This window comes from Manis javanica, chromosome 6 (assembly GCF_040802235.1).
Source record: "Manis javanica isolate MJ-LG chromosome 6, MJ_LKY, whole genome shotgun sequence".
Lineage (NCBI taxonomy): Eukaryota > Metazoa > Chordata > Mammalia > Pholidota > Manidae > Manis > Manis javanica.
In genome coordinates, this window is record NC_133161.1 from 15,386,608 (window position 1) to 15,410,198 (window position 23,591).

The 23,591-nt window shown below is 41.1% G+C and overlaps 1 protein-coding gene across 1 annotated transcript in view; it reads left to right on the plus strand.

Moving 5' to 3' along the window:
- The window catches only part of DGKI (diacylglycerol kinase iota), a 403,345-nt gene that overhangs the window by 349,252 nt on the left and 30,502 nt on the right, over window positions 1-23,591 (plus strand). The window contains 1 exon segment of the mRNA XM_073238393.1: window positions 13,143-13,168. Coding sequence (XP_073094494.1) covers window positions 13,143-13,168 — 26 coding nt within the window.

Here is a 23,591-nt window from a genome sequence, read left to right on the forward strand (position 1 = left end):
AGAATATCTTGCTACCAGACTAAGACACTGGGGAGACAGTGTAGTGAACCACCCGAAGACAGACACTTAATCCAGACATCTGTGACTAGACAGGTATCTGTTACCAAATCAGCTAAGCAGAGCTAATGTATTTTTATGATTGCCAGAGCATTTCTGTCTCTAACAAGAGATAATGTTATAAAAAATTGAACTATAATGAATCTGATCTGATTTATGATTTCACTGGGATCCTAAGAAATGAGTTGAGTCATTCAGTTAGTCATTCTATTTTTATTGAGCAAATAAATATTGAGCACCTTCTAGATAGGATACACACACACAGACACACACATACTGAGGCACTGAAGATATCAACTAAATAAGAAATAATTACTGCCTTTGAAGAACTTGTATTTAAAGGGAATTTTATATAAACCAATTATTATAGTTCCCTCTGGTAAGTGCTCTAATGGACATATACATGCATGAGTGTTCTGGAAACTGGAGGAAATAGAATTTGCTGCTTCCTCCAGATTTTACTTGATTTTTATGAAAAGGATGAGTATTTAAAGAATTAATGAAAATAATAGCCCCAAAGAAAAAAGAGGCTTTTAAAGGGCCCTCTGCTTATTTTCTTCAACCTTTGACATGAGCGGCAAGCATCGACTTTTCATCATTATATACCAGAAATGCCCCTCAAACAATGGAATAATATTCAGTGATCTTTTATTAGGACTCCACCTGTTGTGTGTGTAAGGAATTTTTTCAATTGGCAAGTTATTTAGGTATATCCAAAACACCTAATCATACTTTAAACTGAAAAATTGACCTTTTTTATTTAGTCTACAATTCTGAACTATTATATCAAGAAGATAGCCCTGAAACCTGTCCCTTTCCAAAAACTCTGAAGTTCTGGGCTGATCACAGGAGTAATAGTTTCAGTCCCCTCTTGTCTTCAGCTATTCCCTTCACCCAGCCTCTTCTTGGAACATCAGGTGATAGCTTGACTCTAATAAAAAGGATAATTGTGCTTATTGTCAGAGCTCCAGATTCTCAACAGGCAGGCAGACGATGGGGCAATGATTTGGGTTGTGGAAATATCCATTGAGCATTACAATCAGATAAGAGGGAGAAAATTAATCTTCTTAGTGGGCTGCAAGTTTTGCAGACTACATCTTAGAGATGAATCAGTGCTGTCAGGATAGAGACAGTCCCTTGCATCTGCTTCACTAAGATAGTTGGGTCCTCTCCCTGCTTTCCTTTGACTGATCTAAATCTTGCTCTCTTTGGCTATTCATTCAAGCTGGAAAAACTCCAGTTTAGCTGACAGGTATCTTTCTTCTTTTTTCCCTGGTTTACCTCCAGTTGTTACTCACTCTATTTGGTCAAACATAAAATAATACTCTGTCCCTTTATGTGTGCCAATTATTTAATAAGAAATTTTGCTCAATTTTGTTCTATAATAGCTCTTCAGATATGCATATAAGGGACTTAAACCTTTTGCTTGATATGGAGTTCCATTTCCATACCAAATTCAGTTAGTGGCAAAGCCAGAATAGAATTCCTTATGCACCAGATCCTATTTTGAACAACACTGAAAAAAAAAAAACTTGCTATGGTAAATGCACTCTAATATTAAATATCCATCTTATTTAAAATGATACCAAGAAATTCTGCCCTTCCATTTTCATGGCTTCCAAGTTTTGCCAATGATTACAGTATGAAGAAGTATGATTACTGTTAAGTGGCCTTTTTCCTTTGTGAAAGATGGCAGCCTCATCTGCCCACACCTCAGAAACACTGTGAATGTGAGGGCAAGTTGACAGGATCCTTCTGTCAGGCATACGAGTTCCTTGGATGGGCAGACTGTGTATTGCTTTGTATCCATAGCCCTTTGCCCCCTTTCTGGTCTAGCAGGCATTCAGTAAGGATGAACGGGTGAATGTTCCACGTAGGAGAAAAGACGCCCCATCAAACCAGGATAGATTCGTCTATTTGCAGTGGTGTAGTAAACCTGGCTTTAATCACATAAGAATTGTTAAAAAAAAAAAGATATATGAATGTTAAACATTTTTGTACACTGTGGCACTCATTTGTGTATTTCAAATTTTAATATGGATCTGTTTGATCAGGCAATTTACATTAAAATGACAAAGACACATTGAATCCCTGACTCAGAGAGATGTTACTGTTTTACAAGTGAGGAAAACACAAATGTGGTGGGCACAGGAAGTTGTAGGCACTGCTGATGAGCGCGGTGGCAGGATGGGTGGGGAGGGACGGTCGCTTCTAGAAGCCCTTGCCTGGAGATGTTGGAATGTCTCCCATGTCCTATCTCTGGATTATTTCAGTAATAGGAGTAAAGTTTAGTCTTCGAAGATGTTTTGGATGTTCTTTGGATGGAGGGGAAGAAACATGGCACATGGGGAACCATAAACCATCAGAACTTTATGGCTGGAACAGGGTTCTGGGATTTCCTAAGGATTCCCACCGCAGGAGACAAGGAAAAGCCAGAGCATCGGAAGGATGGGACAATATGTGCAGAAAAACTTTGCTGAGTTCCCTAATAGGCAGGAAGCAGTATAAAGGGCCTCCCAGGGAGTTATCAGTCTTCCTTAAAAACAAAACAAAGGAGATTTCTCTTTCCTTCCAACAACACACCCTGCCTTAGGGCCTAAGGAACCCTAGTAGGAAGGTGGCACGATCTTTGTGACAAAACCACTTAAACAACATTCTAAAACTGGGAAAAATAAGGCTCCATCTCCTTCTGCTCTCAGAAGTTAGAGCGAGCACTGTTTGCTAAGCTGGTATAGGAGTGGGAATGTCTCCTGTTTTCACTGGGTCTGCTGGAAGTGGGGACTTGGGTACATGTGGGATCCCCTCTCTTTCATTTTTCATGTGTCTCCTGGGAGGAGCTGTATGTTGGTGGCATTTCATCCCCTCTTCCCTGAACTAGTCACTGGACCGTCCTTACAGCTTTCCACAGAAATCTCATCAGTTTGGTGAATGGAGTAGGGATATAGGGTGTGTTGAAAGGGATCTAACCTAAAAAAATTGGCATAGATGTAGGGGATGTTGGCTCTACAGAATGATGGCACGTCTCTCCTTGAGGGGCCAGTGTTTCCAAGCATTGGGGTCCAAATTTAGTCATGAGTGGTAAGAATCCTCTCCAGGAAGTGCTGGAACAAGTCCTTGCTGTCAGGAAAGCGAGGCCTCTGAGCTCTCTCACGGTGATTTTCCTTCCTTTCTGAGAAGGGCAAGCATCCAGAGTTGTCTTCTGTCATGTCATTCCTAGTCAGAGGATCCCATCCTGGGGCGTCCCTGTTCCCCAGGACATGTGCCAGGTCCTGCACTTCCACAGCATTCCTTGGCAACAGGAGGGCAGGGGGCCTCCGGACTGCCGCTGCATGAGGAAGGGTGCCTGTCAGGATCTGAGCAGGATATTTATTTTCAATTCTAACAATCAGAGAAGAGGGAAGTGGCCACGGCTTCTCCTGAACATGACTTTGGTACATTTGTCTGTGACATGAAATGTTATGCACAGAAGCCCTCTCTCCTGCCTGCTGGTCCCGGGACCACCCCTCCAAAGGCTGCCGTCATTCCCTGTCCTGCCTCTGAGGGTCCCTGAGGAGTCAGCTCACCGCTGGCTGCCTCTCTTCCGCCTTCCACAGGGAGGGGCAGCGCCCTCAGGGGCACAGGTGAGGAAGCGCTGGGGAGTCCGCTGGCCCTGTGAGCCCCTGGGTCCTGCCCCTCCCGGTCCTGTCCCGGGCCTGTCAATGTCCCTAGGCCTGCTCCAGGTTTCAGTTGCCTCCTGACCACCTGTTCACCTCCGAGATGACCTGCCCATCCTTCTGGGTCTTTCTCAGGCTCCCACCACAGCTTCCTTCTCAGTGCTTCTGCCTTAGAGGAGTACTTTAATTAAACTGATTTAAAGTATGGTGATAATTTTGAAGTCCTTCCCAGCATGCTTGCCTGTGAATCTCAGATTGGAGGGATGTTGACAAGTAATTGCCTGGGATGCTCAGGCATGGAGTCGGCGATGTGAAGGGGACACCATTTCTTGCCATGAGGAATGGGGGTGCCTATAGAGTGTGGGACTTCTCTCCGGAGCCTCTGGATCCTCTGAGCCCACAGCCCTGAGGAGACCACCACAAGAAGCCTCTACGACATGGAGAAACTACCGAGTCGGGATTCAGGGAGACAGGGACCCCATTTTCCCTTTTCCTAACCTCTGGCTCTTAGGCTAATCACCGAGCATAAGAACAGCACCGCAGCAATGATTGCTTTTCCGTTTCCCCCACTGCTCTTTGATGTCAGTCTCAGTACTTAACCCCCTTAAAATCTCCTTGAAAGTGAGATGAAATGTTGTAAGTCCAGTATCTTCCACAACTCCTGGAGTGGAGTTAAGCACACAGCAATGCTTAATATTCAACCATTAAATTAATTGAATTATTCTCAAAGACAGTCTGTGGAGCCCATTTTTGTTTCTTGTTCTCAGTAGTGCTCTGATATATTTGTATAAACTTATCATTTTCTTACAGAGCTCTTTTACTATTTTGAGTTGTTTACAATAAATTACTTAGACACTGTCTTGTCCTTAGACACAGAAGCGTTGGTAGGAGACGGACACTTTTCATATTCCATTTCCCGTGCCAGTGTCTTGGACATGAATTCCTTCTTCTGAGAAGTGATAGGCAAACTTCTGCAATATATGACATTTATCTTCAGAAGTACCAAAGCAGCTCCCAACTCCACCTGTTTTTTTTCTTCCATTTCCTAAAGCTGTTTAGAAAGTCCTTACTTGATTTCATACAACTAACTGGCTGAGGGTAAGCCCGTGCTCAGTTACCCCACGAGGTAGATACTGCAGACCCTGGATCGGGGGATATGTGAGGTGGTCTTTTGTACAAGTTTCTCAACAGGAGCCACTGGCCGAGGCCCTCAGTGTAAAGACAGCAGCTCTCTAAAAGGCATTCCCCCCGACATTCCCTGCCGGCTCTCTGCAGGTATCACTACCTCTGTGGGATTTTAGAATAGCACGCCTTTTCTATCCCTTTACTCCCATTTTAGAAACTAGGCAGGCAACTGTACCGGACAGACTGATTTCTAGTGTGAAGTGTCGCATCTTTTATATATGCATGACTGTACTGCTTCTGATACACAATTTTTTTCCTGTTTTCAAAATGCTAAAATGCTTCCCAGGAGTAGTTCACATTGTATGTAACACAAAGTACATTGGTCGAGTTTTCATGCATTGTTTAGTATTAGTCTCTTCAGTGGCGTCTCTTTTACTTCTTTGGGTCCACTGCCCACTTTTGCCTATTTCCTCCTCATCTCTAACCACACATTTTAAAGAAACGCCTTTCCCTTCATTTTATTGCAGTTCTTGGGGATGAACGGTAGATGGCAATACAATTTCAAGCTCAAAGGATGTTTAGGGGCGTCCTCCCTCAGCAAACTCATCAAGGAGGGTGTCTGGGAGAACTCAGACCGTGCAAGCTAGGGCTAAAAGACTGGTGTTTTTGAAATGCCAAATATAACTAAACACAGGAACTTATTTAAAAAAACACAGAAGATATTTCAAGTAAAGTTCATGTGGGGATTATCAGGTATCTATTTGGGTGGGAAAGTCTTAAAGATGAGGAAATTATGAGCATGAAGACAATTAGAGAAGATTTGCATCCAATGAAGAACTCTTCAAGCAGCCTTCACTGTTTGAGTTCTGGGACCTTTCCTTACCTCCACACAAATGCCCGTCTCTCTCTTCGTCCTTCCATTTTGCTCTTTCCATGCCCCTCCCCTCTGTTGGTGGCAGAGTGTTACCTTTGAGGCTATTTGGCATTCCCTGCATGGGGTTGTGACCACTTGAATAGAGAACGTGTTTGTCTTTCTCTCATTTCAATTGCCACTTTGTGTGGTTGCTGCAACTTCCATGTCTCCCGCTCTTGTTCTCCCTGCCCCCTCTCTTTTACTGTTCCTTGTCTTGATAGCCATATTCATCATCGCAGGGAGGAAAAGCAAACAGAGGGATTGTGCAGTTGATGGAGATTCTCAGGGCTAAGAGATTTCTGGGTCTGTTTTACTTTGGAGATGCTGTGGGGCGACAGTAGTGATAGTAAAGATGTCACCTGGATCTGTGATCTCAGTTTCTCCCCCAAGCCCTCAAAATGATGTCATAGGCTGGACACAGCAGTCCTCTAGACAGTGCCTGTCCTTGAGGGAAGCTCAAGGGAGAAAAGCTATTGCCCAGAGGTGATAATCTACAGCCATGTTCTAAAATCACATTAAATCGTCCCTTGGCTTATTTAACAATTTGTGAAGCATCATCGCTTCAAGGTAAAACAGAAGCAAAATACTGATGCTGTTTCTTTAGCAGTGGTGTGGGCTCTTGAAATGTGCCGGGAAGGGGTGTCCAGCTGGGACATCAGTTTCCCTTTGGGGTGTTCCTCAGGAGTTGGTTAACAGACAAGCAGCAATAATGACTCAGGCAGGGAACAGCATCCTCCCCGGGGAGCTCTGCTCTGGTTTGAATGTTTCTGCTGTTCTTTAGCAGAGGAGCCTTAGCACACGATGGGAGGCTGTGTTGCAGAGAGACAGGATTCCACCGAAGTGTGAGAGAGGTGGATGGGATGAGCCCAGGGAGGTCATCAGGGCTGCTGAGGAAAGGGAAAAATAAATGAAAGTAAACTGGCAGGAGAGAGAGAGCAAGAACGTTCAGAGGCCACGTAAAGCTAGAAGCCAGAGCCTTCTCTTTCTCCTCCCGAGTGGGGTGGCCGATCCCTGGAGGCTGACAGAAAGCAGCGCTTCTGTGCGGTCCTCATCTCTGAAGCTGGGGGCAAGGAGGAAAGGCAGGCATAAAAAGAAAGTTGATACAATATGCCTAGAGGAAGTTGCTTTCAGGGTGCGGGTGTGTGCTGCCTTGTCCACGAGGCCTTCCTAGCCAAGGAGTGGTTTGTTTATTTGCAGTGTGCCAAGCAGAGTGTAGAGGCTGCCCAGCTTCTAGCTCACCCTCTCATTCCTTCTGTTTTCTATTAAAGTTCCCTGATGGTAACAAGGACCCAAAGGGGGCTTGGCTCCTCCAGCCAGGCCTGTGAGTTGGTGGGACTACCTCAGAGCTCCCCTGCCCCATCTGCAGTCTTGGAGGAATACTCCATTGCTGAATATTTTCAGAACATGGGTCTGTGCTCTTATGCCTGTTCAGACTTGGCTCTTAAACCTGCCTTATATGTTTATTCCAAGCTCGCCCCCATGTGGTAAGCCTATCCCCTGGCCAACTCCCCACCAGGTGATGGTTCAGAAATGCTAAGTAGAGGGTATGTGTGTGTTGGGGATACCAGGGTGGGAGATGATCATCCATTTGTGGATGACTCTCTCCAAAAATTAATGGACCCATGTAATGGTCCCCAATATTCATCTAATCGATATTCAAGAAAGACTATTTAAAATGGACAGTCCGTGGACTTCCTACCTATCTCAAGAAAGAGATGATACAGACATTCCCAAGAAAAGTCAAGTGGGAAGCCATGGATGCTATTGAATTAAAGCTGTGAGATGAAAAGAAAAGCAAAAATATTATATAGAGGCTTTAAAAAAAGTAGAACAGGGCAGGGTTATTCAAATAAAGAAGATAGTGTGCTAGAAGGAGCTTGTAGGTTTAACACAATTCATGGAAGTTGCTAAGAAAATACATGTGTCTAAAACATATTGCACAAAATTATACTACATTGCAAAGACAGCAATAGTCATGATGCCAGTCATCTCAGTTCCAGGTTTATTAACACAATAAAACATCACAAGAAGTGCAGGACTTCTTAAAGACTTTTGCTATCATAAGTACAACACTCTTGTGCTCTTACATATTGCTTCTTTGCTGCTTGAAAACTGGGCCTGTTTTTCAGTGTCCTTAAGCCTTATAATTGATCTGCTTGAAAGATTAGAGGCCTTGAAGGGATACTGGCTGGTGGGGGGCAATCCAAGCAACTACTTTGAGTTTCTTAGAGATCCCCTGTGTCTCAGTGACTGACCACAGGGTCTAGCTGCTGTGCTGTTCAATTCCGCAGCCACTAGCCGGTGTTGGCCTGATGTCTCATTCCCTCAGATTCTTGGTAGGTGTGGGCACTAATCTGATAAAATGATTTGTTCCAAGGTGGTATAGGTAAACTTAGGCAGATGATGTTATGCTTTCAGACCTTTCCTTGGAAACAAACACTCCTATGGGGGGGGGGGGGGAACAAACCCACTTCCTGTGGCCTTAGAAACATTGTCTGCAACTGACTGCCTCAAACACAGATTGTGGGTGTGAAGCTTATTTTGAGAATTCAAGCAATTTTTGCTCTTGGATCCATACTCTGTGCTGATTTCAATATAATATTACATTTTAATGTTTACTAGTTAAATTACATAATCCCCCATCAAAAAACACTGTGTTGTTTACCTAGGACTTTCCCTATTTTCAGATTTCTGTGTGTACCCTCGTTTGAGAAGCACTGCCTTCATTTAAAAGGAGAGAAAAGAATGAATATTCTACTCAGCAGGGTGAACACTGGGAAGGGAGTCTTCAAATCGAAATTCATAGAAAAGTAAATTAAAGTGAAAGAAAGCAAAACACTTCCACAAAGCAGATGCTTGAATGGATGCATAAATGGATTATTTCTTAATATATTTTTGTTACTCACCTCCTCTAAATCTTCTTTCCCCAGTGTGGCAGTGACACAGTGGAAAAAGCCTTCAAGCTTTTTCTGAGACTTACTGGCTGAAAGACTTGGCAAACCTTGCTGTTTTCCTCTGCTATAGTCTTATAACTATTTCTCGATCATTGTATTTCTTTAGATTTCTGTTCACAGAGGTTCTATTTCCACCCTGTATCCTTCCCTCCCTTTGTATCTTCTCTCCTTCCTTCCCTTTCACGTATCTAAGTTTCTTGGAGATCTGTCCCCAGTTTACCTGCACCATGCTGTCGTTTTTTGAATCAGCACATCCTTGTCCTTCTTTCTTCTTGGTTTTTTTTTGTGCAGATAATCATGTTGATTCCTTTTTGTTCATACTTGTATTTTCAGTGGATATGTTCTTTTTAGAGCCACTAGTTCAGGGTGAATAATTAGAGATAGTGGGATAGATAATTAGAGATAGTGGGGTAGATAGTTAGAGATAGTGGGGCCACTTATTAGGGATAGTGAGGTAGATAATTAGGGATAGTGGGGTGGGTAATTAGGGTTAGTGGGGTGGGTAATTAGGGTTAGTGGGGTGGATTATTAGGGATAGTGGGGTGGATTATTAGGGATAGTGGGCTGGTATTTTTCTGAAAGCTTGACTTTGGGTCTGTCATCCTCAAACTCTCCCTGGGGATTGGTTGTGTGTCTGACTAGCAGGGCATCTGGCTCAGAGTGAAAGACTTTGTGTCATACATTTTGTGGCATATGATGTAGCTTCTGTCTTTGAAGGTGATGAGATAGAAACTCTGTCTCCCTGAAACTTGGTCCAGTTTTTACTGTATTTGGTAGCTCTTCTTCACATATGGTGATTCCAGTTTGCAGTCAGCTTCTAGTTTAGTCAAAGGTGATGCTTCCTTTTCTGCTTCTCATTCTCCTTGTGATTTGCTATGAACTTCAAAGAAGAATTGGAGAGTAGAGAAAGTATTAGTCTTTTACTTGTCTTCTGCCTTTATTCGTGCTCTTTTATAGTCTGCTCTCCACAGTCTGGCCGATCAAAAAGGACAAATGAGAATGTGTGACTGGTCCCCTTCAGGTCCTTGCTCTGTGTAGCCAAGCAGGTGAATTACAAGCCCTTAGAAATGGCCCCTCAGGCCCTGTGGGAAATGCCCCTGCCTCTTACGTCTCTAGTGGCGATTTTTATTATGTCTTTATAAGTTAGCAGCACTGAGCTACTTGCACAACTGATAAGGTATTATGAAGTTTCACATCTGTACTGTTCTTCATGTACCTGTTGCTTCTACTTGAAATTCTCCTTTCTTATTCACCTAATAAGCTTCTGCTTATCCTTCAAAGCCCAGCTCAAATGTTTCTTGCTTTCTGAAGCCTTCTTTCACTTTTTTGGACCAGAATTTTCTCTCTCTCTCTCTCTTCTCTGCTGCCTCTTTACTTCATACATGTTTCGATCATTACACTTTTCCACGACATTATAATCACTTTTTTACATATTTTCTTCTTCACTAGGTTGAGTTCCTTGAAACAATATCATATTTATCTCTGTGTTCCCATCTCCAGGCATGGGGCCAGGTATTAAACAGGGTCTCAAATAATAATGATCACCCAGGTCTGAATCAACGCAAACGGAAAGACTCAAACCCAAATAATAATTATTCAGGTTTAATAAAATAGGAGAAAGATTTTTAAATACAGGACTTGAGTTTTTGTTTTTGTTGTTTTAGTTTGCTGAAGTTGAATGAAATGCAAATAAAAATGTAAAAGAAATACCAAAACAAACAAATCAAATACACATATTCTATAGACTGTAAGAAAAGACGAGGGCTGAGGGAGGAAGTGAGGAGAACTCTAAGTCCTGGAGTTACCTGGGCGCTGTGGCGGTTTGCAGTGTGAGAGCGGATGCCAGCGCCACGACACTGTGTATATGGAGACGAGAGAAACACTCTGGCGCAAAACCACAGGTCTTTCCAGTGCAGTGGAGGACTAAGCAGTGAACTTCCCTGCATTCCGTAGTGGGCAGGAAGCTTATCTGCTCCTGGGGTTCAACCTCTCTGTTTGAAAAATGACTACTTCTATTGCTGATTTCATGACATTTCTACTCTCCTGAGCTAAGTTCTGTACAACTTTTTATGCCCATTTCCAGCAATAATGGATGACGTGCATGTCTCCGTCGTCTAATTTAGTGATGCAGTGAAATGTGAAATGCTGAGTGAGGATTGAAATACTCCATATGTCTTAAAATTCTACAAACCCAGGCATGGGGGAGACGTTCAGCACAGAAACTCGATATGACTAATCCTCAGAAAACACTCTGAAATTGATAGTTCTTCCCCACCGCCTGGCCATACCCCAGAACACAGCCTCTCGGGACTTCAGCGAAGCCATCTGGAACTTGTCAGACTCAGTGTTAGTGCTTCGCTCCCACGGCAGGCAGCGAGAGCCCGGCTTGGAGAGACTCCCACCCACCTGACACATTTGATTGTCCACTGGCCTGGATGTTTCCTTCTCCCGTGGCTCTGTGAGAAATTAAGTGCAGACAATCCATGACATGCTTTTGCTTACCTCCCATCAGAAAACACCAGCAGTGAAGGTGCTAATTCGATGCTGGCTCTTTTTTGTGCTTTGGGCATCTTATGAAATTATCTCATCTTATTTCAAATACATGTTTCTCTGTAGACACACCTTCCAATCCCATGTCACTTTATTCACACTCGCTCCCCCTCTGTTTTTCCTAATCATGAGGGCAGATGGTGGGTGTACCTGTTGCTGGGTGCCTCAGATGGCCCATGTTATCACCAGTCTGGGGCACCAGTCTCATCCCTACACCCTGCCTTCACGCTGGCTTAGTAGCTGGCGCTCGTCTTGAAGGTAGTTTGAAGGCAACACGATGATTTTCTGAGGGGCTCCAGAATGTGTCTGAGTCTTCGCACCAGTGTGGCGGTGCTGAAATTAATTCAACTCAACAGATTTTCATCAGGGACACCACCCTCTGTTCTAAACAAGGTATGATCCTAGTTCTCAATCTGTTCCCAACCTAGTGGGGAAGACTGATGTGTGGACAGTACGAAAGAGAGAAACTCCAAGGAGAGGAGGGATCAGCCCCACTTAGGAGGCCACGTGGCTCTCCTCAGACAGCCATCCCTGCAGAGATGACTTAGGTCATGGCAGCTTCCCTCTCCCTGCTTCCTGCGTCCGTCGCCCAGTTGCCAAAGCTGGGACCCTCTGTTGCTGCCTCATGCAAAAGTGTACTTCAAAAGCCCAGTAAGGTTGAAATGAGTTGACACCTTGCCACGAGTGGAAGTTTAAGGCTTTCCCACCGTTCCTACTGTGTCTTTATGCTTTACTGTTCACTCACATAAAGGACAGAGGCATTACTGGCCAGTACATAAAGTAAAGCGGTATCCGGCATCCCAAGGAAGTTGAAATTTTCCTTCAACCATATGCATCCATTAAATGTTTCTTCCCAGCATTGTCATTGTTCCTTATAACTACTAGGACACTAGTGGGTAGCTGTGTCAGCAAACTCCTCTGTTTGCCTTTGGTCCTCTCCCTGCTCCGAGCTCTAGCAGGCTCATCTTTGAGAGGAGAGGCCTCCTCCCAGCTGGTCTCTTGCCCTTCCCTTCAATTCACCTCTGAATGCAGTAATACGCATCTCTCTGTATCCCAAGAAAAGAACGAATTGGTAGTCAAGTCTGTATCTTTCAAGCTTGAAAGGAATTCATCTATAAGGTCATGTCTGTATTGCTCAAAGTAACTCCATTAGTAGTCAGCCTAGGAAGAGAAAATGGTTTTCACTGTGAAGGGGTTAATAATGATACGCCATTTGTATCTTACTACTGTAATTAGAGCTGAACTCCAAATAGTATGCAGAAGTCATCGGTTTATAAAAGGTCTGTGGGACCCCAGTGGGTGTGCTCTTGCATCATTCTGATTCTCACAGGGTTAAAGATAGAAGGCCAACACATAGAACGTCTATGTCATGCTCACTTATATATTAAATTCCACAAAGAAAAACAAAAGGCAATAATGGTAAGTATACATGCTGTTTCTTTTATTTATGTACCATTTTTTACTGTCCAAGTAGATTTCTTTTTACCTATGTACACTGAATCTAGGGCTCATTTGCATCCATGATATTTTCTCTGGAGGCCTGGCCTTGGGCATTTGGTGACATCACAGGATTTCATCCATTACCACATTTCTGTGAGGCTCTTTTTGGGTGTGTGTGTGCAATAAATCCATACTTACTAAGTTTGTTGCAGTTCTGTGAAACCATGCAGGAGATTGAAATTTTATTACCTCCACCACCCACCCAACCCAGGTAAGCTTGGGACTTATTGATTGGAATATACCAACCAATGATTTAAATAATCTACTATATTGAATTTCTTCTTTACTGGATTTTGAGGGTATTATGTCTATGGGATTATTCTTGGTCACCATAGTTATCATTATTAATATTATTTACAGAATATTTATAATGTTATTATCTCATTTTAGGTCACCAGTCTCTTCGGAAGATCATGGTAAGAATCTGTCTTACTTCTACTGATTCAAGATGAAAATTTGAGCTCCGTTCCTGGTATTTCACTGCCAAAGAGAGGAATTATTTAAGAAAATGTTTCTAAGATATTGGCCTTGTGTTTTTTTAGGGTGAAATATCAAGCACTTTAAAAAACTTAATTCAGCCTCACCAAATTTGTTATCTTGTATTATCTTCAAATCTGTTATAATCATTCGACAAGTATTGCAAAGCTTAATGTATTCTGCCTAATTTTTGTCCCATCACCAGATACTTTTTGTGACTTTGGATTAGCCAGGTAACTTCTCTGAATCACAGATTTTCATGTTTGAAATGGGAGTTGTAGTAGATATTCCCCCAAATCCCTTCACCATTGGAGATTGGAATTTGCACAGGGTGTTATGAGTCTGAAGTGAAACTAATTGGTAGTGGTGTGAGTTGTTACTCAGCTGAAGTGAGTTATTTGCATTTTAAGTCACCGTTATTTCATTCAAAGGATAAAATACATGATTTTGTCAAATGCAACACTGGGGATTGTTCATTTATTCAATCTGATTGTTCATTTAGTCATTCAAAAATGTTCATTAAATGCTCACAGTGGATCAGTTATTCTTTATAATCGCATTACACGAATGTGCTATTGGGGGCTGTATGCAGAGGCAGTGTGGGATGTGACACAGAGCTTTCCCCTCGAGGAGCTTTATGGGTCTGCTGGAGGGGCAGCAGTGGAATGGCACATGCCTCCTGATTAATCTTGTAAAAGAGGGCTAAACCAGTACTCTGGGAGTACCGCTGGCATTCTTCCTGCATCCCCGATTGAGCCAGGGCACCATCATCTGCTCAGCCAGCCAAGGGGAACACAAGAAAACCTTTAAGGTTCCCTCCCCCTCATTTCTATGTGGTCACTAAATTCTAACTCTTCTTTTTATTATTTATCTCTTTTCTTCTCCATCCCATTGCTTTAGTTTAGGGCGTCTCCTGGTCCTGCTTGTGCCTTTACAATTGTCTTATAACTGATATCCTTACCTTTAGATTTCCTTCCTCTAGGTCACTGTATTTAGGTAGCACCACCCTGATTGTTCTGTAGTAAAAATCTGCTCCTGCATTGCTGGCAGGATGCAATCTTTCCAATAGACCAGCACTTGTTTTCACCTTCCCAATATTGTATTTGAACACAAAACAGAAAGTTGTAAATGATGGATCTTTGTCTCCCTCAACTGCTTATTGCTTTTTTGGGAACATCTTTTTCCCTTTCTCCTCCCCATGCTGTGTGCTCTACTTATGTGGCACTATGTCTAACCTCAGGAACTCACAGGGTAATCATCTTCCCTGCTTTCTTCCACACACAGTTTATACTCACCATTTGAAACCTTTTAACTATCTCATCCTCTGTGTGAGATTTCTGACCTGTTTATCACTGCATCAGATAATTTTCTTTATTCTGGAATTTAACACATACATTTGGAGGTTGATTTATCTGTCTCCTCTGCTAGACTGTGAGCTCTTTGATATAGATCCCAACAAACAGCAAACATTCAAATATTTTTATTAAATAAATGAAGGACAGAGAGTGGGAGTTGTTTTAGGCAGGCCTGTTCTGCCATATAAAATCCTTCCCAATATTGGAATGAAGTTGTATCATATTCTAGAAGGATCATATGGCAAGTCATGTCAGGCCCATTAAGTCAGAATTAGTCAATCAGCCACCTAATGATGACCTGTTATTGTTATTATTGTATACCATTTTGCTCATCGTGTTGGTCTGACTAGGTTTTGTTTTGCATATTTAGAAGTCCCTGAAGAGCTTTCAAATTATAAACTTCAGAAACTTGTGTTTTGTTTATATTTTGAACTAGGGTTCCCCAGAATGACCTTTGTTTGCTTTTGCCTTCCTATCTAAAGGAACTTATCCTCAGTTCTATAAAAAGATGGGGGTGGGACTACTGAATTGCAATTCTATAGTCTACTAGGAATTTTTAAAGCTATCAGGGAACATTATGTTGGTGACCTTGAAAGTCCTGAAAGGTGACTACACCAGAGAGAGTTGCTCAGCATTGGCCCTTTGGAACATATTGTTATAAAAACTGCCATGAGGCTTTATCCAAACTAGATTACTTCTTATATTTTCACGGCTTCAAAACATTTATTACACGTTCATGCCTCTTGGTTTAGTTCTGTAACTTCAAAAAAACTATTTAAATATGTAACGTAAACTTATAATGCTGACTTATCTAATATAATCTTGTTTTTCTCACCTTTTAACCCATGTATCCTTTGGAAAATATTCTCATTTTTTATTACCAAGATTTCCTACTAGGATTCAAAATATGTTTTCTTATGTTTATATACCTTTAAGTGTTCATATTTGCTGTGGTTAGCATAAACCTCATGAATAGCATATCTTCAAGCTTACATTTGTGCACAATAATGACATCACAGTGTATTTGTCAAAGAGGTAACAAGTAGCATTTTTGCTTTCTCAACATTATGAATAGAAAAATTAAGGCACGTCAGGCAAACGGACTGTGAAGTTACAGTATAAAGCCCTGTGCTTCTTAACTTTCTATTTTGTTTGCTTTCCACCAATGGTCCTACTTCTCTCTAATAACTGCTCAGTCTATTTCCAAAACAGACTTCATTCTTGAGAAAAATCTAACTGTCCAAAGTCCAATATCCCTGGCTTTCTCAATTCCCACAGATTATTCCTTCATAGAAGCTATGCTTGAACATCGTGGCTTTGTCATTTACCCTCTTTCTTGCCATTTCCTTTCTGTAAAGTGGGGCTGGTCATCTACCCTTCCTAAATACTCATGGGATTGCTATGAGTTCAAATGGGAAATCATTTTCCAATCTGTCATAAGCACCCCAAACGTAATGCTAGGACTGTCCGGGCAGTGGATAAGCAAGTGAGTTTACTAGTGATGTTTGCTCAGCATTTTGTGCTGCCTTTGAAAAGTTAAAAGATAGGCTTGGGATAGGTGGTAAGTCAGGTAGAAAATTCTTTTCTTCAACATATCATTCAATATTAGATTTTCATTGGAAACCTTTTTATATTTGGATGAGAAGGAGTAAAATGGTTACTACACAATTTAGCTTGTAGTGACGAAGTAAAGATACAGTTCATGATTAGATATGTGGTCCTATAGAATTGACCCTGTAAGGCATAAATGAATGTAAAATGTTTCTATTTACATAATAGAGTATCAGAGCCATTGAAAATGAGGGCTAAAAATTATTGAATGTTTATTATGTGGAGATACTATGATAAAGTCTTTCAACTATGTTATTTCATCTTTAGAACAAATAACACTGCACAGTAGATGTATTATGCTCAATGTTTTAGTAGGCAAAACAGGATCATAGCTTAAAATCACACAGGCACTAAGTGCTGGTAATTTTCAAGCCGGGTTCTAACACCTAACTCTTGCTCACTGATCCACCATGTTCCCAGAAAACACACAAAAAATGATTGTCAGCATTAAGGTGAATTGATAGAATTATAGAGGGAAAAAAAAATATTTTCCCTCTAACAAGAGTTTATTTACTGCTGTGTGAGTAATTTCTTTTTAATGACCAAACAAAACAGAACAAAAATAACAACTTCTCCCGCCTGCTGGGAATGATTTGTCCATGTAGAAAGAATAAATACCAATGTCACATGCTCTCATAATTAGTTAACTGAGTGAAACTGAAGCTTCAGGGAGACCTAGCTGCTAAGTCCCAGGGGAAGCATTACATTTTAATGCTACATCTGGAAGCTGAAGTTCTCCCCCTTGTCAGAGATAATCTTGGTAGTGATTGATTGCCCTGTCCTGTGAGTTTCCTCTGCATTTAGTGCCTATCACTTCATCATTTAAATTGCTTCTGGAGCCTCCTCCCGTGCCCAGGCTGCTTCGCCTACTCCAGCCCCAGAGTCTTGCTGTCATCCTAGCCTCCTGTTTTATGGCCTCTCAGGATGCCTCTCTGCGGCTGCTGCCTGAGCCAGTGCACTGACAGAGGGCCATCTTGCAGCTAATGTCTGTTTGCTCACAAAAGAAAAGACCTTAATTGTTTGACTCTATTGCATGCAAGGGCCGATAATTGGTTCGAGTCCCTCGGAATGTTCAAAGCAGGTGCCCCTCTCCTGTGCTACCTCCCAGTCCTGGTGGTAACGGCCCTCACATCATCTGGGCGCTCTTCTGTCCCAGCAGTACCACAGCGGACAAAGGACGGGAGTAGGGGTATTTGGAAATGGAATTGTAACCACCACCATCCTAGCCTAAGTGCCCAAGGATGCATCTGCTGTCATGCTTGGAGGAAGTTTTACCCCGCAGTGGGTTGTGCAAGGAAGTGCCTTGTGGCCTAATGCCCTTTACTACAGAAATTGCTATCTCTTGGCTCAGATGCCATAGCTTCATTTTTATGTCTAGTATAAACATGTACATTTCAGTTTTATTGAAATAGATAACATTCATAAAAATATATATGACTTACTGGCTCAATTTAAATAATAACCGAAGAAACTACTGCATCTCCAGGAACAAAACATTCCTTGTAATCTGGAAGGTTGGTGGTTACCTCTCTGATTACTTTCTCTTCCCTCACTTATACAGAGAACTACTATTTTGATTTTTGTTAGGAATTCCCTTGTTTCTCTTTATTATTTTACGACATATATGCATATTCCACATATGAATGTGTATATGTAAATGTTTTCCACATATATGTGTGTGTATGTGAATATGGTTTTGCTTATTTTGAATGTTTATAAATTGAATTCTGTTGTAAATTTTTCTTCTGTGATGTGCTTCTTTTGTTCGGAATACTGTTTTTGTGGTTCATCCTTGATGAGTGCCACATTCATTTCATTAATTTTTCATGTTGTATAGTATTCTATTGCATGAATATACGATAATTTATGGAACCAAATTTTGCTGGTTTTTATATAGACACCAGGTGTTTTTTGTTTGGTTGGTTTTGTTTTGCTATCGCAGATAATAACATTATGAGCAACCTTTTTCATGACTCTTCCTGGTGTCCATGTGTAAGAATTTCTGTAGGGCTTAAACCTGGGGAAGGCATAGTTATGTGGCAAGTTATATACATATTTAACTTACATAATGACAAACTGTTTTCCAATGTGATCATTGTAATTTACACCCCCAACTACACTAGGTAAGAGTTCCTGTTGCTCTGCATCCCTGTCAACACTTGATACTAACTTATTGAAGGTTTTTTTTTTGCTCGTTTGGTGGGAGTGTCAAATAATATCTGGTGATTGTCATATGCATTAAGCAATTCCACCTCAGAGTGAGAATTTGTCAGATATTTACAGGCCATTTGTGTTTAGTGTTCTGTGAAATGCCTCTCTTTCTTTGCCTGTCTCCTTCCCCCTAGATTTTCTGTCTTTCCCTTAATGATTTATAAACACTTTAACATATTCTAGGTAAAAGTTTTTGTTGGCTGTATATATTGCAAATTTTCTCCAGTTTGTAATTTATTCTTGCAAACTTTTTAAAGAAGTAGATATTCTTTAATGTAATCCAATCATTCGTATTTTCTCTATGGTTTGCACCTTTGGTATGTTCTTTAAAGAAACCTTTTCATAGCATAATCATAAAGATACTGTCCTATTATCTCTTCTATAGTTTTTATAGTGTTGCCTTTCAATTGTATCTTTAATATCTTTGAATTGGTTTTGTGGTTTGATGAGAGGTAAAAGTCCAATTTTATTTTTATTTTTTTCATAAACATAACCAGTCATCATCATTCATTTCCTTCACAAACTTGAAAAGCCTGTTTTTTCTCTCCATATATGTGGGTTTCTAGATTCTCTTTTCTGTTTTATTGATCCGTATGTCTATTCCTGGACAATACTACATTGTTTTAATTGCCTAACTTTGGTATAAATCTTGGTATCTGGGAGAGCACCAACTCTAAAACGTGCTCTTCTTCAAGACTCTTGGTTATACGTGGACTTTTGTTCTTGTGTATAAATTTTAGAATCAGCTTATCAAGTTTTGTGTTGCAATTTCATGGAAATTGCTTGAATCTATAAATTGGTATAAAGAGAATTGATATTTGTATGATGGTGAGTCTTTCCATCTCAAACCATCTCTCTTTAAATTTAATCACTTTTCAAAGACTAATTGACCTATTTAAAATCCTATCAGTAGAGTTTTATAGTTTTCTTCTGGAAAGGTCTGGCCATATTTGTTAAATATATTCATAGGTACTGTACATTTTTTAGTTATATTTCATGTTATATTTTTTAAATTATATTTTCTAAATGATTGTTGGCATGTTAAAATGCAACTGACTTTTAGAATCTTGAATCAAGATACCTTCTAAACTTTTAAATGCAAAAACTTTAAAGAGTCTTTTTGTGAGGAAAGAGTTATCATAGGCCGTATCTGCAAGAAATAATTTATTTCATCCTTTCCACTCACTGTGCTTTGTGTATAAATTTCTGGTCCCTTTTGTGCTGATTAGAACCTTCAGTACAGTATCGAATAGACGTCATCAGCGTCACGGATCCCAAAGTAGATGCCATCCACGAGCCACCAGGAAGTGTGAGGCTCATTGAGCAGTGGCCTGGTGCCCATGGTACTTCCGGTTTGGCAGGTTTTTCTCTTAATTAAAATTGGTTCAATCAGCGGGCATTAAACTTTACCAAATACGTTTTGTGGTACACTTTCATTTTCTGTAGGAAATGTTATTCTGTTCTTCATTCTCTATTTTTCTTCTAGTGTGAGATCTTACATCATCATTTTTCTTTTGCTCTTTTTATATGTAATTAATTTTTCTGAATTTCAGAAAGAAAAATACTTCCATTAGCCATTCTAACACTGGCGAGCCCATTCTGCTGTTGCTTTTGTGTGCCCTCAGAAATGTGGCAGCTTGTTTTCTCAGACTTCCTGTCTGAAATGCCTGTCCTTGCTTTGATCCAGGCCTCTTCCCTTGACTCCTGTTGGCCTTGTTCTGCTGAATGTGTATTCCAACCGGAGGTTCACCCTCAGTTTGGGTCCTGTCTGGAAGGAGAGCCCTAGATGGTCAGTTTCAAGAGTTCAGAGGGTCTACAGTGCTCTAGGGACTTCGGTCATTACTGGGGGCCCTCGCACTCATTTGCCATACGAATGGGAAAAGCTTCTGACAGTTTCTGTAGCTCTTCTCATACTGGCCCACTGTACTCTTCAGAGAACACCTGTTGGCTATTTTGAGGCTTTCTTATTTTCTGGTCTCTCAGCTGCCCCACTGTTTCCCTGTTTCCCTGCACACACACTGACAGAACTCAGGTCTTTGGCTGTTAGTGGTTCTCTGCAGCCACTTACAAGTTCGAGGTTTGTAAGTAAATTCTTCTTGCTTTAAGAGCTGACCATGTGTTCTTGGTGGTTCTTCCTAGTTTCTCTGTCTCTCTCTGTATGTGGAAATTCAGGAATATTCAAAAAGCCTGCTTGCACCTCGTACCACTATACTTCCTGATTTTTTTTTTTAATCCAGCATTTGGCTTAAATAAGTTTATATCTTATTCCCCTTACCATCAAAAAGAGAAACCAATATGCATCTTTATTCAAATTAAAGTTAAACATCTTGAGAGTTATACTTTCTTTAAATGTCTGTAATACCTCCTTAAAGTTGAAAATTTTTTGAAAAGAAAAAACTGATTTTTGAAAAACTAAGGTTGAAGGGATTAATTTTTTGGGTCTTTGTATTTTAGCAAAATAATTTCAACCACTCCTTCTCCTTTAAAATTATTTGGTGTAATATACTCTTATGTGTACTTGAACCTAAATAAATGAGTGAATGAATAAATGAAGAGATAGATAGATAGATAGATAGATAGATAGATAGATAGATAGATAGGTAGATAGATCGAGCAACACTTACTACAACTTAGAAGGTGCCAGGCGGTGCCCTAAGATATGTTCAGTTGAGTTTTAGAGAGGCTAATTAATTTCTTCAAGGTCACACCAAACCATTACACACTGAACCGATTACTCTAAAAGTTACATGTGCATTCAATCTTCACAACAGAGTACTACTATTATTCCCATCTTACAGATGAGGAAACTAAGACACAAACCTATTAGATAACTTGTCCAAGGCCACACGCATAGCTGCTTAGGGTTATAACTACAATTCAGATACGGTCCAGATAACCCACATCCAGACCCCATTCTCAGCCACTCCTCTGTACAGTCTCTCACTAGCACTGATGAGGTTGGAGCTCATGTAATAGGAAAGCTTGACTCTTTGTTAAACGAAAAACCTCATAATCATGGGGTGGGAAATGATTGTTAAAAACAAGATTTGTTTGTTTTCTCATATCATGTTGAGTAGCATTAACATAGAGGAACAATTCAAAGATACATTTCTCATCCATTTCTCCTACCCTGATACTTCCATAATCACAGAAATAGGGGTTGAATTTCCTGTCAATAGTACTCACTCTTAAAAAGGTGGAAATCTTGAAAGGTAGTTGTTTCCTTAAGGAAATATCACAACAGGAAGTCATTCTGATGACCAGAATAGTAGAGTGGGTTATAAAAATTACGTCTTTTCCCCTTTTATTTTCTATAAGTTATTTATTAGTTAATGTGATGCGTAAACTTGGCTGACGATACAGATAGAAGCATCTGCAGGTCTTCAGTTGCCTTGCTGGGAAGAATTTTCAGTATTGGCCATCACAGTATGCCGCTTCCCAGCGGCATCAGGCTGGCTAAGGCAAAGTTGCTAGAGTGTTCTTTTTTTTGCCTTATACTCAGTTTCTGACTATGGAATCCCCCATTGGCATTTTAATTAGATTCAAACTTTTCATGCTCCGCTTTGAGCCTCTTCCTCACCCTGGTTTAGCTCATGTTGCTCAGTAAATTGTTTCTATTCCCCTGCTTGGGGGCCCCCTTCCCCATCCCACTCCCTTGTATTCACAGGGCCACATGGTCTGTATCACCTCCTGCCATCACTCTGGCAGACCACCTTCATTGTCCTCCATTCAAGATCCTTCTCGGGGCTCATTAATTCCCATGTCTTGGAACCACCCCTGTAGAGTCTAAAGCCAAACAGTGATGAATTTTCCTGGCAACTCAAATGCCTGTGATTTCTCCTTCCCATTCACTCGCGTTTTTGAGTGTATTCCAAATTTTTTCTCCCATGGGTGGTGGTGTCCTTCTTCTGTGATTATAAACCCAATGAATAGAGATGTTGCCCTCTTCTATGCCGTGCCCTGGCCAGAACTGATTCTCTGTAGACAAGTCTCACTGTTACATTTCATGCGGTATGTGGTGTTGACAAACAGAAATTTTCAGTGCAAATCTTTGAATCCCATTGTAGCCTCATTGGCATCGTTCTCTGTTGAAGAAGATAGGTTAGTCCTGTTCCTTTTCCAAAGAAACTCAGTTACTAATGTGCCGAAAAGATGGCCTTTTATGGTGATCTCATGGGGTGCTCCCCAAGGACTGTGTGAAAGGCCAGGAATAAAAATGACAGCATGCTTTTTCTTGGCTGGTCTTCTTTCACATTTCCTAGAAAAACAGACCATCACTCCTGATGAAAAACAAAATGAAGCAGTACAAGCAAACAAAACAACCCCCCTGGGCTCTCCAGAATCAGGTTACAGTACTTTGCCTGTGTCCTGACCCTACTGCTCTCATCTGTTTCCCTGTGTTAAATCTCCCTCCTGGCTGTGACCATGTAATCCTTTCATTCTTTTGCAGTGCTTTCTTGGTGATACTTATATAATTATCTTTTGAAGCCTTATTACAGGTGTGTGTGTGTGTGTGTGTGTGTGTGTGTGTGTGTGTGCGCGCTTTAGATTGCCTTTGGCTTCAGAGATCATTTACATTAAAGTATTTAAAACATTGCAAAACAGGAAAGTAACAGGAAAAAGGAGAGATTTAGGGAGGAAGGCTAACCTCCTAGTTTTCTTTTAAGTGGACGAGTAGGAAGAGGTCGCCGTAGAAGTCTGTGCCACGGATGCCCTGGCGACAAACGGAGCTGTGGTGGATTTCATTCCTAAGATGAGTCGCTTATCCCACAGTTAAGTGTTTTAAAAAGAGAATGGGAAATGCTTCACTTGGTCCCTATGAGAGCAGAAATGAAGAATTAAATGAACACTTACTTTTTGAAGTTCACTGTGTTTATTGAAGCTTTTTCCTGTATGAAACAATATGATCTAGGTTCATTAGCACACATGTAATCAAGGGACGAAGCAAGGACATGACTGTCATTGTAGACAACCCTGCGGTGAAGAGCATGTCTCTTCATTTGTCTGTTTCCTACTTGACTAGAAACCCGAATATCCACTGAAAACTTTTCCCCTAGCATGCTCCAGCTGGAACTTTCTCTTTATTTGGATGGCTCCCTCTTGCCCAGCACTGGGTGGGTGCTGGTTTCTCTGAGTCATGGTCTTAGCCTAAGCTTGACGAGCAGCTGCAGAACATCAGAGTGCG